This window comes from Spinacia oleracea, chromosome 4 (assembly GCF_020520425.1).
Source record: "Spinacia oleracea cultivar Varoflay chromosome 4, BTI_SOV_V1, whole genome shotgun sequence".
Lineage (NCBI taxonomy): Eukaryota > Viridiplantae > Streptophyta > Magnoliopsida > Caryophyllales > Amaranthaceae > Spinacia > Spinacia oleracea.
Window position 1 is genome coordinate 105,878,032 of NC_079490.1, and position 17,194 is coordinate 105,895,225.

The 17,194-nt window shown below is 35.8% G+C and overlaps 1 protein-coding gene across 1 annotated transcript; it reads right to left on the reverse strand.

Moving 5' to 3' along the window:
- Positions 1 to 3,205: 3,205 nt before the first annotated feature.
- Positions 3,206 to 16,715, reverse strand: LOC110797597 (uncharacterized). The gene is made up of 3 exons (XM_022002709.2): positions 16,213 to 16,715; positions 3,787 to 4,047; positions 3,206 to 3,483 (listed from the first exon to the last, which is right to left on the reverse strand). The coding sequence occupies exons 1-3, from the start codon at positions 16,618 to 16,620 to the stop codon at positions 3,295 to 3,297; spliced, it is 858 nt and encodes a 285-aa protein (XP_021858401.1). The 5' UTR covers positions 16,621 to 16,715; the 3' UTR covers positions 3,206 to 3,294.
- Between the last annotated feature and the right edge of the window lie 479 nt (positions 16,716 to 17,194).

Sequence of the window (17,194 nt, forward strand, 5' to 3'; positions counted from 1 at the left end):
ACAGCTAGCTGGAGCAATGCTTCCGATCAGTGAGTTCTAATGAATATTAAGCTCATAGCTTACTCTTGACTGAACCTACAAGGTCACACCAATCACACGTAACAGATCACCGGATTAAATGAAATGGAAATTCATTTAATAGCTTTTCGGGAATTAGTTTTGGAAAACGTATTATACGATACGACCTTGCACCGGAATCGTATATCGTATCGCGAATATTCGTAAGCTAGGCGAAACGAATAAATCTTATCGTACGACGGTGATTCGTTGTATACGAAACGATAAATAATATCCGGAACGATATTAAGTCACGAATACGATGAGCAGCCCACGAGCCGAATGCGCGAGGCACTCAAGGCCCATGGGCGCTCGGCATGCAAGAAAACGCAAGCGAAGCAGCGTTGGCCCATGGCCGAGCAGCTAGTGTGCGCGCGCGGGCCAAGGCAACAACACAGCAGCAGCAGCGCGCGGCCCACGGCCCAGCTGGTTGCGTGCTCGTGTGTATGTGTCGCGTGGGCTTGCTGGCCGGTCGTGGCCTTATTGGCTTGGCCGGTTTGTAGAAACCTACACACCCAAGTTTTCCTAACACAATTCAATTACACCCAAAATCCTAGAGACTCAGAGAACCCTAATTCTCTCTGTGCCTCCAAACTGAGTTCTTCCCAAAAAGCAAACACTCTTGATCTATTGTCTAAGCTACGATTATCAAGACGGATTTGATCGAATCGGTGAACCAAGTAGAGGAACGACAAGTGGAGTTCTAAGTTCGTGTTCATTGACAGATTACTGAGGAAAACACGGTTCAAACGTAAGTATGCTTAATCTGTGCTTTATACATGCTTCCTGACTTTGGGGATTGTTTCCGCACATGTTATTATGTTTAACTGTATTCCCCTACAATAACCCTCGAGGGTTATTTCATTGAGCTACACTATTCCTTTTTCCATACAAATCATCATCAAACCCTAGACACAGATAGAACCGCAATTCTCCATGTGCCTCCAAAATTGATATTTCCCAAAAAGGCAAACATCCGTGTGGAAGATCTAAGCTATCAGAATCAAGGCGGATCTGAACGTGTCGGTGGACTAATGTAGAGGAACTACAAGTGGAGTTCTCTTTCGTGTTCATAAGGCTAGTGGGATTACACGCATCTAACATATGTATTCGTTTAATCTACACTTTTGCATGGATTTCTGGATCTGGGATGTCTTCCGCTTTTGTTAATTAGAATAGCATTAAATCCCAACACTGGTATCATGAGCTGCATGTTTTTAAGTAATTTTTAACGTATTATCCATGATTTATGTGCTCGATTTTTCGGTCATTTTTTCTAACTTTTTTTCGGATTATTGGATAAATAGGTGAAAATTTGCTCTTTTCAAAAAGTGTCGGATTTCCAATTTTTCTGAGTGTATTGTGGGTGGAAAAGCATTCAAAGAAACGCTCTTAGTGGCCCTCCTTCCCAGAATTTTGAATCTCTGTCTCTAAATCGGACTTTTTTAGGCTTTTTCGTTTCGAATTAATGAAATTGTGAATAAAATTGGCTTTCAAATTTAATTATGATTGCTAATGAATGTATAATACATTGTGGATTTTCCTACTGGTTGTGTATAATTGTTATGAAGTTTTAAAATTAATTTCGTTCATTAATTATAATTATAAACCCTAATTCCGAAAACCCTAAATTCATGATATTTACGATCAAAAATTAATTAGATTAATGTGTTAGATCTGAAAATTTGGTTAGGCGAGTAGGGGAATATGATTTTATGATTAAATAGCTTACTTAAAAATTCAAAGATTAAAATTTTGATTGGATTCAAATTTGATAAAAATCTGAAATTTAATTGTTTGGAATGGTTTAAATTGTAGGATTGGATTATCTAAAACATTCGAGTTTATGTTTATTGGAATCGTTTATTAAATTTGAATAAAAATTAGGCTAGATTTATTATTTTCATGAATTGGATTGTGTGAAACTTTAATAAATCACCTCACTTTAATTATTTTTCATAATAAATGACACTTGGATTTGTTAAAGTTATGAAATTTTTATCGTGCAAATTATCGTCTCTCTGAAAAATAAAATTGGATTGTTATTTAGGTTGGACGAGCAAACACTCGTACAAAGGCGAGGGACTTCTGTTCGTGCATGTGCGCTGTGCACGACATGGCCCCGTGACATGGTTGTGTGCATGCATGCGGCGAGACGAGGGGCAAGAGCTGCGAGATGTGTATTTGCGCATGGCTTGCGCCTACGATGGGGAAGGAATGCTAGCGCCCCCCTCGCCTTTTTGGCGAGTGCATGGCGCTGCGAACCACACAATAACGCTGCAAACCAGCGATGGCAAGCCAACGCACGTTGGGGTAAAGCAACGAGGTAGCCGCAACGAGCGATAGCTCGCACATGGGCCGCGTCTAGCGCCTAAGCACTGTTGCACGGGCATGAGCCTTGCATCCTGTATATTGTGCGGTATGGGGATGTTTCACAGCGCATCGTTCGGATGGGCAAGCCAAGCCCACGTCACATCGTTTTGTGCAATTTTGCTTCGATTTTAATTCAAGGCCTAATTTTTGGGCTTTGGGCTTAGTTTTGTACGTAGGTGCTAACATTGAACTTTGTTGATATTTTATTTTATTTTACTTGTGCTGGGCCGTGAGTTTAAGTATTTAAAATTAAAGTTCAAACTATATTGGTTTAAGTGGGAGACTTTTAATGAAATTATTTATTTTATTTAATTTTCAGAGGACAATCACTTTTAATTAAATAAATATTTGATTATAATATAATTCAGGATTAATAATTTGGAATTGATTAAGCTTTTAGAGTGCGTATAGACCGTGATTTAAATTAATCTTGTATTTTTGTGTAAGCTTACTTAGGCTTGTCTTAGAGTACGAATGGGTAAATGCATATTATATTATTATGTGTTGTATGTTATGCGATGACTAGTATGTCCCAACTAGGATAGTTAAATACGGTATGCGAAACCGATTTATCATTGAATATAATTTTTAAATATGGTATGCATACCATGAAGTATTCTAGTAATAATTAAATTATTTAATTCAAGTACTTCTAGGCAGCATTTAAAAATTCTAAGTTAGCATTTTGAATGACCGGTTTTCAAGACGGTGCTAAGCTAACAAGGTGTAGTTTGAAGATTGGATTCTTCACGACCAAGTCAAGCGGTCATACTAGTTCACCAAAAATTTACTTATGCTTTTATATATTGGTGTATCTATATTATGCATGAATATGTTGTTTGTATGTTGGTGAAAACAATCTGCTTAATTGAAAGCATCAGTAACAGAATAAAGGAAATCCAAGAATCCAGTCCCCTTGAGAAGGCCTTTACCGGTTAGAAGTTCGAAATCTAATAATAATAGGAACCCAATAACAGCAGCCTTTCCGTTAATCACTTCGTTCTTCCGTGTGAAACCAAATCCTCCTGAACTTTCATCAACCACCATTTTCACCTGCATATCATATTGAATCATTCATCAAAATTTAATTCATGATACAGTAGGATAATTAGGAAAGAAAAAGTAGAAAACCATGTGGAGCTTAATAAAGAAAGACCAACCACAATGATCCTTTGGGGTGAAATAAAACTTCTTTAAGATGAAAAATATTAAGGCAAAAGAGGATTGTGGAACTTCTTTAAATTTCATGAAGACAGTAGACCAATATAGGAGAGTTAAAGATATAGTCCTAGATTCTTAATTTCGTAGTGTACCCATGTTTCCTGTACAGAAAATATGTAGCAATGCAGAGTGTACCTCTTCCACGTTAACATCTGTAGCAGTTATACCAGGTTGAGCCTTCCCACTAAACACGATCTCTGCAGAAGCATCCATATTTGAACTAACACCCATGCTGATGTAGATATTTTGATCATCAAATTTCACTGGGTAGACGAACAATCCCCTCAAAGCAGGAGTGAGAACTCTAAGCACTGCGTTATTTGGATACCAGTCCTTAATTTCTCCAGTTCGAAGATCAAATGTACTGTCTGTTGTCGGGCAGACTATGCACCCATCCTGGCATACAAGGGGAGAAAGGTAAGATGGCTTCAAACATTTTGATGAGCTACCATTACCAATACACAATAGTTCAACACAAATATAAGTATCTATGAAAGTGACTAGTTATTCAGCTACTAGCCTACTGCACAGGCGTAATAAACATGTGAAAATAAAATCACCAAGCCAAACTGTTAATTGCATGTCTATATATCTAATTTTCTAGGCTGAACTGTCCGACATACAAAAAAAGTTAGCATCTTGCAGCAAGTTTTAGTAAAATTTCAGGAGTTATCCCCAAACCTCAAGAATAACCCAATACGACGAAGATATAGTCACGCACTCGTATTCTTTTTTAGTCAGCCGGCCAGATGGAAAGCATCATGAACATGGATTCTGCAGTGCTGTATGTCTGTATAATATGTTTCCCCCTAATTTTATTGCCATAGAGTAACAGATAACAAGTTGTTTGATTGGTCACATGGACGATCTCCTATGACGATTCATATTAGCCGATACCAAATCATTTTGGGACTAAGGCTTTGTTGTTGTTGTTGTTAGAGAAACAGATAGCTAGCTGGCCCTTATCACTGGGACATGGATAACAAGAAAAAGGAGATAAAACAGGACATAAATCAGGTCTCCTTTCTTATTTGCTACACGAATTAGAAAGTTATGGAGCGTTTGGTTTGGTGTAAACTGTTCGCCTGGAAATCATTTTCCGTTTCTTTTGGCAAGGGGTGGAAAACAAACTTCCAGTGATAGAAAATATCACTCTCAAAGGTGGAAAAGATAATCCATTTGAAAGGAAGGAAAACACTTTTCCTCTTTACCTCCCTCTTCTCTCTTCCCATCAATCCTCATCCATCCACTCACATTTTTGTTTTCTCTTTGACTTTTCTTCTAAGGAACCAAACAGAGGAAAACAAGGGATCGAATTGCATTTTTACTTGAAAAATATGTTCCCCTAGAAAATAAATTTCACTGAAAATGTTTTCCATCAACCTAAATAGCGACTTAGCCACTTTAGTCTTTTCTAGCTGAAAACAGATCGAGGCAAGAGATTCTCATGTCTCTAGATGATTGCTAATATTTTCTAGAAAATATGGTTGCAGGCAACTTCCTTGAAATTAAAGCTAACCTCGATAAATGTAGTGTATATCATTCTAGGATTCATCACTCATCAGTTGTTACAGAGGCAACCTTTTAGGTATGTAAAGGTTCCAATGTTCCCTTTATCCGCAATAAAATTGGCATATCCCCACTACAAACCAATCATTGAGAATACTGTCTCTACAACTAGGATTTGGACACCTAAGCAACTATCCTGTGTACACAGATTGAAATTAGTCAGTCAGTCAGTCATTCTCTTCGGTATACAGACATTCTGAAGCCAAATGTTTTTATGCTTAAGAAATTATTTCAAAGATAAAAATGACTTTTATGGAATGGTAGACTGATCCATCAACGAAAGCACTAGGTTCCTTCGTAAAAATGTGTCTACCTAAATCTGCTGCCGGTTGGCAAGATTATTTTAGACTGAATCAGGCTTCAATCTCTTACCTAGTAATGGCTTTGACTAGGTAGGAAGATAAACTATTGATCACGGGAGTTATTATATCGAAGTAAAAAACATTGCTGCCCTTCCTATTCAAGAGAATTTAACTTAGCTGGCTAGAAAAATCCTAGGGTGTGGACTGTGGAGAGACTATTGAAGTTCGTGAAGTGTGCTCTTTAAAACACCCATGGTTTTACCATAAGAATGATATGCAAATCGGAATATTAACTGTAACATCTGTAAGCCAATATGTAATATGTGTGGGGCTGTACCAGAACCATTCCAACAGTTTTTCTATTTGAGTATCGTTCAGGAGATGACACAGAAACTGTTACAGCGGAGAATTGAATGGAATGTTCTTCGCAGAATGTTATATAATCTTTTTCTTTAGAGTAACAATATCACTAACAGATGTGCACCTAGTGCATGTTTGTTTAAGACGTAAACTAGAAGTTCCTTAACACCAAAAAAACCTATAACAACAAAAATAGAAACACTTTATAAGTATTAAGGTTTTACCATGGAACTTCACATCCTTGAAAGTGACTTTGAAAAACAATAATGGAAATCTTTTTCACATATCCTTCTTTAACAACTCTTGATAGAGTTCATGACCTGCGATTAAGGATTTGTTCAAGAGCTAAATTTTGTATCGATGGCCCGAACACACAACTGCTAATATAGTAAAATAAAGATGCTAACATAAGTTACATAGTACCAAAAAACAAAAACTCGATATAAAGGTTTGTAAAAAGCAGGACAAAATGGCCTGTGGGCCGGCACATGTACAACCCACATGGCACATGGCACATGATGAGTGGTGCGCTTAGGTGTGAAGGGACAATGGTATGAGGGTGGTTCGTGAGCAATCATGGAGGATAGAAGCATAAAGAATTTTACATTAACACCTTATTCGGATAAGAGGAAATGGAGAGAAAGGGAGGCTTGGGAAAAAGGAGCAGAACAAGAACCCTTGTTTGGATAAGTGAGAAGGAACGAGAGGGGTAGAGCCATCTTCCCTACCTATTTAATAAACACCGTCCCTACAAAATTGGAAAGAGTTGAAGGAAAATGGAGCTCATCTTCCCCCACACTTTCTTTCCCCTCCCTCCCTTTCCCTTCTATCTTGCTATCAGAACAAGCCGCAACACTTTGTTTGGATAGAGTTGTTAAATAAGTCTTCCAATTTAAGTGTGTGGGAGTATTCTCCCACATGGAAGAAATATGAAGTTTAGAATGTATTTAAATAGACCCATGTGCATCATATATTAAATATGTGATGGGTTGAGTTGTTGGGCCAATTGGAGCATTAGGCTTGGTGTGCTAGTATTGCTTTTGTAATATAGCTATATATTATTAATCAAGACTTAGCACTTAGCAGATAGCACTTTGCATAATTAACATTCATCTTTTTGCAGTTATTAATTAATTAATATTTCGTATTAATTAATTATTTATTTTAAATAGGATAATACCAAATGGCATATATTGGTTCCCTATTTAATCTAATGCATAATGATATTGTTGATTACGTTTTATCATATTTCTCACAATGTCAGTTTTCTTCAAAAACACATGTTCATGGGAATGGTTGAATTTGTTGTATTCCATTCATGATTAGGGAATCCTTGGGGTAGATTAGCTTTGAAGATTTTCTATGTTCTGGATCCGAAGTTGGGGCCCTTACCAGAACCATCAGACAAGGACACCGAAGGGATGGTTGCGGATCGTAAGAAGCGCACTGAAGATGAGATGTTGTGTAGAGGTTATATTCTGAATTCCCTGTCTGGTCGTTTATATGATCTCTACACTCCAATTCAGTCTGAAAAAGAGATGTGGAAATCCATGGAATTTAAGTATGATGCTGAAAAACGAGAGGCAGATAAGTTTATTACTTTTGAATTCTTTGAATTTTCTATGGTTGATGGCACTTCTATTCTTGATCAAGTGCATGAATTTCTGATATTGATTTCTAAGTTTAAAGATCTAATGATAACCATTCCTGGAAACTGATTGTGGGATGGATTATTGCCAAGTTACCACCATCCTGGAATGATTACAGGAAAAAGTTGTTGCATACTTCTGAGGAATTTACTTTGGAACAGATTCAGAAACACTTACGAATTGAAGAGGAAACTCGTATTCGTGAGAAGGATCTGAATGTTGCTTCAAGTTCTAAAGTGAATTATATCAGTTAGAAGAATCAGAAGGGTAAGAGAAAGGCAAATAATAATCCTAATTCTTCTAACCCGAACAAAAAGGGAAAGAAGGATATTTCTAAAATTGTTTGTTACAATTGTGGAAAGAAAGGGCACTTCAAACGTTTCTGCAGGAACCCTAAGAAGGAGAAGGAGCAAAATCAGAACCAAAACCAGAAGAAGAGTAATGAAGAGAAGGCGGTTGCAAACGTTGTTGAACAAAAAGATAACGAGATTACTTGTATGGTTTCTGATTTGCACATTGGAATAATCAAAGGGTTGCATTGGCTGCAGTTGCTACAGGTGATGATTAGTGGTATGATTCTGGCGCTACCACCCATGTTTACAATAATCGCTCGCTCTTTAAGGATTATGTTGATGTTGTTGATGGGCATGAAATTCTGTTGGGAGATCATCACACTAGCAAGGTTCTTGGAACCGGAAGTCACACTAGCAAGGTTCTTGGAACCGGAAGTGTGATGCTCCAATTTACTTCTGGAAAGAAAGTTACTCTTACTAATGTACTTCATGTTCCTTCTATTAGGAAAAATTTGGTTTCTGGTTTTGTTTTATGTAAGAAATGACTCAAGGCTATTTTAGAGTCCGATAAGATTATTGTATCTAAGGTTGGTTCCTTTGTTGGAAAGGGTTATGTATCAGATGGCATGTTTAAGCTAAGTATCAATAAAGATGAAAGTTCTAATTATTTTTGTGTGCAATCTTTTGATTTCAGTTTTAATATAGAATGTACAATTTTTAATCTTTGGCATAATCGTTTGGGACATGTTAATTATCAAACAATGAAGTTCATGTGCAAAAAGGGAATTATTTCTTATAGCAATGAACACAAACATAAGTGTGAAGTTTGAATCTAAGCGAAAATGAAAAGAAAACATTTCCCAAAGGTTGATAGACAATCTGAAATTTTAGAGCTTGTACATTCTGATATTTGTGAGTTAAATGGTGTTTTAACTAGAGGTGGCAGTAGGTACTTTATTACTTTTAATGATGATGGTTCTAAATTTACCTATGTCTATTTAATGAGATCAAAAGATCAAGCATTTGACATGTTTCAAGTTTATAAATCCATGGTAGAAACACCAAAGGGCAAGAAACTGAAAATCTTGAGAAGTGATAGAGGTAGGGAGTATTTCCCTACTGAATTTACTTCATTTTGTGAAGATAATGGAATTGTTCACCAAGTTAGTGCACCTTATAGACCTCAACAGAATTGGGGGGGTGGCAGAAAGGAAAAATGGAGTTTTGGTTGATATGGTAAATGCCATGATTGTTAACTCCAATTTACCAACGAATTTATGGGGTGAAGCTTTACTAACTGTATATCATGTACACAATAGAGTTCCTTCAAAGAAGCTGAAATTATCTCCTTATGAAATTTGGAGAGGAAGGAAACCTAATATTAGTTATTTTAGGGTATGGGGATGCTTAGCTTATTACAAGGTCCCGGATCCTAAAGAAAACTAAATTAGGTCCAAGAGCTTTGAATAGTGTGTTTGTGGGATATGCTAAAAATTCTAAGGCGTATAGGCTTTTGGATTTAGACTCAAATGTCATTGTGGAATCTCGAGATGTAGAATTCTTTGAAAATAAATTTCGAGGTGATTCCAAAACAGCTGATGAGTCTTTGCAGCAAGTACCACAAAGTGAAACAAGTTCTAACCCTTCTTCTAGCAATGTGAGGTTAAATCCTAATGATTCTAATGAACCTAGTGAACCTAGAAGGAGTATAAGAGCTAAAAAGGAAAAGAACTTGGGTCCTGATTTCATTAATTCACAAGCTATTGCTTTTCTTGTGGAAGGTGATAGAAAAACAGTTACCAATAAAATCCTAATGATTCTCAATGCTGAAAATGAGAATGGTGATCCAAAGACATTTCGAGAAGCAAGGGCTTCTAGAGATTCGGCTTTTTGGAAAGAGGCAATAGATGACGAGATGGATTCTCTTGTATCTAACAAGATTTGGGTCTTGACAGATTTGCCTCCTGGTTCCAAAGCTGTTGGATCTAAATAGATTTTTAGGGTAAAGAAGAATTTGGATGATGAATCAATTAAAGTTTTCAAAGCTAGACTTGTGGGTCAAGGTTTTAGTCAAAGAGGAGTAGATTATTTTGATACATATGCTCCCGTGGCTAGAATTATATCCATAAGAGTCTTGATAGCTATAGCTGCTTTGAATGGATTGCATGTACACCAAATGGATGTTAAAACTGCTTTTCTAAATGGTGATTTCGATGAAGAGGTATACATGAAGCAACCTGAAGAGTTTGTCCTTCCTGGTTATGAACATAAAGTTTGTAAGCTAATTAAATCATTGTATGGTTTAAAGCAACCTCCAAAGCAATGGCATGAGAAATTTGACTCTGCAATTTTATCTCATAGTTTTGTTCATAACTCTACCGATAGATGTATATATTCTAAGTTTACAAAGGAATATGGTGTCATTTTTGCCTATATGTTGATGATATGTTAATCTTCGGAACAAACATGATTGGCATAAATGAAACAAAGGCTTATTTAAGTTTTTGTTTCAATATGAAAGACTTAAATGAGGTTGATACTACTTTAGGTATCAAAGTGAGAAAAAATAGTGGGGGTTATTCTTTGAGTCAGTCTCATTATGTTAGAGAGGATGCTTAAGAAATTTGAGCATTTGACTTTCAAAGAAGCAAATACCCCATATGATACATCATGTAAGCTTAGTGTGAATAGTGGAAGAGCTGTAGCTCAGCTAGAGTATGCTAGTGCAATTGGTAGTTTGATGTATGCTACTCATTGTACTAGACCTGATATTGCATTTGCAGTTTGCAAGCTTTCAAGGTTTACAAGAAATCCTAGTACAGAACATTGGAAAGCAGTTGGAAGAGTTTTTGGGTATTTAACAAGAACCAAAGGTTATGCTTTACACTATGGAAACTTTCCATCTGTACTTGAAGGATTCACAGATGCTAGTTGGATATCTAGTGACGGGGATAATAAATCCACAAGTGGTTGGATTTTTATGCTTGGTGGTGGTGTTGTTTCTTGGGCCTCAAAGAAACAAACTTGCATTACTCATTCCACCATGGAAGCTAAATTTTTAGCTTTAGGGGCAGCAGGCAAACAAGCGGAATGGTTAAGAAATATGTTATTGGATATAAAGTTGTGGCCACAACCCATGCCAGCTATTTCCTTGACTGCGATAGTGAGGCAACTTTGTCTAGAGCTTATAATAAGATTTATAATGGTAAGTCTAGACACATCAGTTTGAGACATGCATATGTAAGACAGTTGATATCCGACGGGATTATAACTGTAATTTATGTAAGGTCTTGTAACAATTTGGCGGATCCTTTCACCAAAGGACTTCCAAGGGAAATGGTTTATGGAACAAGCCAAGAAATGGGCTTGAGACCTATTTGATTAATTCAGCAACAATGGAAACCCAACCTTTTGTTATGTGTACCCATAATTAAAAGGTTCAATGTGGTAACAACAACTTGTTGATAACTGATTAAGGTCACACTAGTTTGTCAATTATACTAGTGAATGTTTTAGGATGAGTTATATACTCTTAATGAATTTTTGTAACAGGAGAATTTCACCTATGTAGACATAAGAAGTGGTGCCGCTTCTAACAAGAGTTTATAGGTCAAACTTTTGTAAATGTCTATGAACCAGGTGGAGCACATGGCCTTAATAGTGTTACCTTGTTTATGAACATGTTAGAGGACATTTGTGTGTGAGGTTTTTCCGTTTCTAACATAATGAATTTTGGCTCAAAAGCTTTTAGCTGCCATAAATTTCGTTAGTGTTTTGAAAAACTGTCACTAAGTGAAAGTTCAAATTGAAAGATACTTTCATGTATGCACATTGTGTCAAATTGAACACTAAGTGGGGGATTGTTAGATAATAGTCTTCCAATTTGAGTGTGGGGAAGTATTCTACCACATGGAAGAAATATGAAGCTTAGAATGTCTTTAAATAGACCCATGTGCATCATATATTATATATGTGATGGGTTGAGTTGTTGGGCCAGTTGGAGCATTAGGCTTGGTGTGCTAGTATTGGGTTGCTAATATAGCTATATATTATTAATCAAGACTTAGCACTTAGCACTTTGCATAATTAACGTTAATCTTTTTGCAGTTATTAATTAATTAATATTTCGTATTAATTAATTATTTATTTTAAATAGGATAATACCAAAGGGCATTTATTTAGTAACTGTCATATTGGTTCCCTATTTAATCTAATGCATAATGATATTGTTGATTACGTTTTATCATATTTCTCACAATGTCAGTTTTCTTCAAAACACGTGTTCATGGGAATGGTTGAATTTGCTGTATTCCATTCGTGATTAGGGAATCCTAGGGTAGATTAGCTTTGAATCCTATCAGCAATATAGTGGGGGCTAATATTATCCTAAGGACATAGATTATCTCGTCCTAATCTAGTTTTCTGTATTTACGTTTTTCATAATTCAAAGTATAGTATTTAACAATCTTAGGATAATATTATGGAGAGCACGTTGAAGATGTTCGGTAATGATACTATGAAACTAGATAGTTTTGATGGAACCAACTTTCTACGTTGGAAGGAGAAGATTTCGTTCTTGCTTATTGTTTTGAAGATTTTCTATGTTTTGGATCCGAAGCTAGGGCCCTTACAAGAACCATCAGACAAGGACACCGAAGGGATGGTTGCGGATCGTAAGAAGCGCACTGAAGATGGGATGTTGTGTAGAGGGAGTTAGCACGAGTGTGAGAACTAGTGTTTGTAAGACCGAAGACTTCCCCATTACGATTGGAGTACATCAAGGTTCCGCACTTAGCCCGTTTCTTTTTGCTATAGTCATGGACGAATTGTCGAGGTCAATCCAAGATGGTATACCCTGGTGCATGATGTTTGCAGATGATATTGTGTTGATTGATGAAACAAAAGAAGGAGTGGAAAGTAAGTTGGAGTTATGGAGACATACTTTGGAATCTCGGGGTTTTAGGCTGAGTAGAAACAAGACGGAATATATGGAGTGTAAGTTTAGTGGAGTCCAAGATAGAGAGACAGGGGCGATTACCTTAGATGGGAAAATTGTCCAAGGCTCTGAAATGTTCCGTTAATTAGGGTCTATTATCCAAAAGGATGGAGAATTGGATGGCGATGTGGCCCATAGAATCAAAGCAGGTTGGTTGAAGTGGAAAGGTGTCACGGGGTTCCTATGTGATTCAGGCATGACCCAAAGATTGAAGGGAAAATTTTACCGCACGACAATTCGACCGGCTTTGTTATACGGCACAGAATATTGGGCAGTGAAACATTGTCACGTGCACAAGATGAATGTGGCGGAGATGCGCATGTTACGTTGGATATGTGGGCATACAAGAAAGGATCATTTGAGGAATGAGATTATTAGGAAGAAAGTAGGGGTTGCACCGATTGAGTTTAAGATGATGGAAAATCGTTTAAGATGGTTTGGACATGTAACAAGAAGATCAAGTGATGCCTCGGTTAGGAGGATAGAAGGGTGGCAAAGTGATAGAATTGCAAGGGGTAGGGGAAGACCTAAGAAAACTTGGAGGAAGGTGATTGAGCACGATATGAGCTTTCTTGGGATTGAGGAAAATATGGTGTTGGATAGGACATAGTGGAGGGAGAGAATATACATTGATGACTTCATTTGATTTATACAGCTTCAATGTTTCTGATGCTCTCTATTTTTATTTTTATTTTTATTTTTTATTTTATGTTTAAAATTCTTTCAAATTTTTTAATTTTACATGCTATTTTGAAATGTACTTATTTTACTTACTCATTTATTTTAAACTTTACTTATTTTTTATTAGCTATTACAATATTTTTTTCTATAATATATATATATATATACATTTTTCTCTTATCTTACTTTCATTAATTCCACTTTCTCTTCCTTGTTTTTCTTATTACTTCTTGCTCCTTTCTGGTTTAATTGGTGACAATGACGATCTCCTACGACGATTCATGTTAGCCGACCCCAAATCATTTTGGGACTAAGGCTTTGTTGTTGTTGTTGTTGTTGTTGTTGTTGTTTTTCCGCGGAATTTCACAGGAAAATGCAGGATTTTAGACCTGCTTTGATACCATGATAGAATTTAGGGAAAAACTGAAAATGATTTCCTGCGTTAATTAAATGAATAAGAGCTTAATACATGGTATATATAGCAGCAGCGAAACTGCAATGATCAACAGTGATCAGCAGCAAGTAATGATCTAGAATATTCCTAGTTTGTTACTACATACCCCTGATTCTTAGGGAGTTAGTTATGCTGACATTGAAGCATGGTAGCTCGTGGTAGTTAGAGGCACCAACCGGTTATTACGAAGTCTATAATTATAAACACTCTTCATTAAGGAATGTGATTGAGCGAACATTTGGAGTATGGAAAAGTAGATGGAGGATACTATCCATGATGCCAAATTTTCCACTAGAAACACAAAACAAGATTGTTGTTGCAACTATGGCTATGCACAACTACATTAGAAGACATGCACTTGAAGATTTGGAATTCGACAAATGCGATGCGGACCCAAATTATATTCCTGTGGTGGAAGAAGATGCTCAAGATATTGGTGGTGGTTCTTCGAGTACTTTACGAGAAGATCACGATGGCTCAATGGATGATGATAGCATGGAGTCTGTCCGGCACAACATTGCATCTTCTATGTTGAAACAAGATTTGCAAGAGCAATGTGTATAAAAGGTTATTACTAGTTGTGTATTAAACATATTATATTAACTTAAAATAGTTTGGTGGAAATTGGTTTAAATTAAAAAAAATACTCGAGCTATCTTTTCTCAATATATTATTATTATTATATATATATATATATATATATATATATATATATATATATATATATATATATATATATATATATATATATATATATATTCGGAGTAGTACTTTTATTAAATATGTCGTTGGAATAAATTTTGGTTTAACAAAATAATTAATGCATAATAAGGATAATATTTTTTTTAGGTAAAAGTTAACATGGAAATTATTTATAATAGTATGATTTAGAATCAACAATAACATCTTTTAAGAATTAGTTAATAATAGACAAGAAGTTATAACAAAAGCAATGGGCCAAACAATGTAAAAGTGTTTCTGTTTCTAAGAAGTGCTTCTTAAACTGTGTGGCCAAACACCTTCACGGTTTCTCTAGAAACAGTTTCTAGAAAACTACTTTTAGGAAACAGAAACTGTTTCCTAGAAGCTTGGCCAAACAGGCTCGTAATCTAACACATATCAACCTCATACCTCATTCCTTTATTCTTCCTCTATCATATAAAATTCAAATTCTATCTAAATTGAAATCATAAGTACAAGCAATGCATTTTATAAAAATTGAAATGAAATAGAACAAGGGCGGTGATAAAGGTCGCAAGTTGCGACAATATTTAGTTGTCGCAATCTTACGTGTCGGAGTTTAATAGGTATATATAGGCGCCACATAGGCTATAAGTCATCAGAATATTTTTATTATCAATGCAATATTTTTAATATGAAAATATGTAAATAAGGGAGTCGATACGAAAAATAAAACAAATTAAATATTAATATTTTCCTACCTTTTATTTAACCTGAATAATAGATTGGACAAATTGATTTTACCACCTACAAAAATCGAAAAATTATTTTTTACCACATAAAAAATTAAAACTTGTATTTTACCAACTAAAAAAATATTAAAACTTAATTTTTACCACCTGAAAGTGAAAAATTAGATAATCCTTTATGTATGGCTGTCTAATTCAAATTGCCTCCAATTTTTTACACTCCCTATATGATTTTCTTTAACTCTTTCACCTTTCTTGCTTTACTTTCATTAAATTTTGTCAATTTTGTGAATGAATGATGGTGAAAAATTATGCAAATTCATTAAACATAAGAAAGTTGGGGAAGTCAAGAGAGTTAAATACATGAAATTGTGGAAGAATAGAACATATAAGAATTATTACCGTTATTGTCGCCTCTACATAACATTTTCATACATTTTTCATTTTCCAGGTGGTAAAAAACAAGTTTTAAATTTTTCGTAGGTGGTAAAATACAAGTTTTAGTTTGTTAGGTGGTAAAAAACAATTTTTCAGTTTTTGTAGGTGGTAAAAAATCATTTATGCTAATCGATTATATAAGTTACATATTTTATTTTCTAATTTAAATTCATGACGCATGGGGAAGTTCGGGGGGAAGTGAAGAGAAATTTCGAGAAATGCAATTTCTTAGTGGAAATTTTTAATTTTTATAGTATTGTTCTATTGAAAATGATTTAATTATTGTTGTGATCTGTAAGCCGTGTCAACACGATGATATTATAATACATGTTTTTTTTAGTTCTTAAAATTGCATAATTCTTAATTAGATTGAAAAGAGCATAACTCACTTGGGTAAGTTTGGCATTAAGCAAACCCTCACTATAAGCACCTTCAGCCGGGGACCGATTTTCAATAGCGAAAACCGCATCTTTGTACCACAAAAGCAAAATTGTCTCCCCATCTTGAATGATCACTCTTCTCTCTCCTCTAGGCAACGCCGACAACGGCACCACCGGAACCCAATTTTTCCCACCACCGTCCGACGCCGGAGATTCTTCCGCAACCGACACTTCCGCCGCCTTGCATCCTATAGTCCGTTTAAAAGTTGTCAAATTCCGGGTGGAAATGGAGAGTTTGGAGGTGGTGAGGTGGGAGTTTACGGAGGCAAAGGGATTTGGAAGAGAGGGTTTTGAGGGAGAGAAGAGAGAAAGTATAGTGGAGATGGATTTGAAGGGTGAAGTTGTGGTGGCAGCCATGGAAGTTGAAAGGAAGGTTTTGGTGAAGATGGGGGAAGTGAGGTTGGGAAAACAGAGGAAAGAGAGTGTTACATGCCCACAGGAAGTGGATAACGAAAGTTGGTTACTTTCGTATTTGATTACAAACCACAACTTTTTAGACGCAAGCAGACGAGAGCGGCAAAATCGCAGCCAGGCATGTATTTCATATGGGCTTGTCTGTAATTTTCCAGTTATTTTGAAATTGTTGAATAGTCAAGTCCGTTTGCCAACTTGGATCCCGTTACTGAGGTGTGTTTGCCAACGTGCCATCTAAATCATTAAAATGAATACCATATAGAAAAATTGAGTACCAATTTTGTAATATGAATACCATTTTAAAATATTTAGCACCATTTTGGTGATATTAATACCACTTTATAAAATTTAGTACAAAACGAGTACCATTTAAGGAAAATGAATTTCATTTAGAAAAAGTTTAGTACCATTTTTGTAATACCAATACCATTTTACAAGGGGTTAAATGATTGCCAAGTCAGCACCCCGTTTTACAAGTGTATAATACCGTTTTACATTTCCGCCCAAAATTCCCCAA

Coding starts and splice junctions, on each gene's coding strand:
- LOC110797597 (XM_022002709.2), bottom strand. CDS start 16,620: ATGGCTGCCACCACAACTTCACCCTTCAAATCCATCTCCACTATACTT. Junction 4,048..16,212: donor TTAATGCCAAACTTACCCAA/GTGAGTTATGCT, acceptor CTTGTATGCCAG/GATGGGTGCATAGTCTGCCC. Junction 3,484..3,786: donor CAGATGTTAACGTGGAAGAG/GTACACTCTGCA, acceptor TATGATATGCAG/GTGAAAATGGTGGTTGATGA.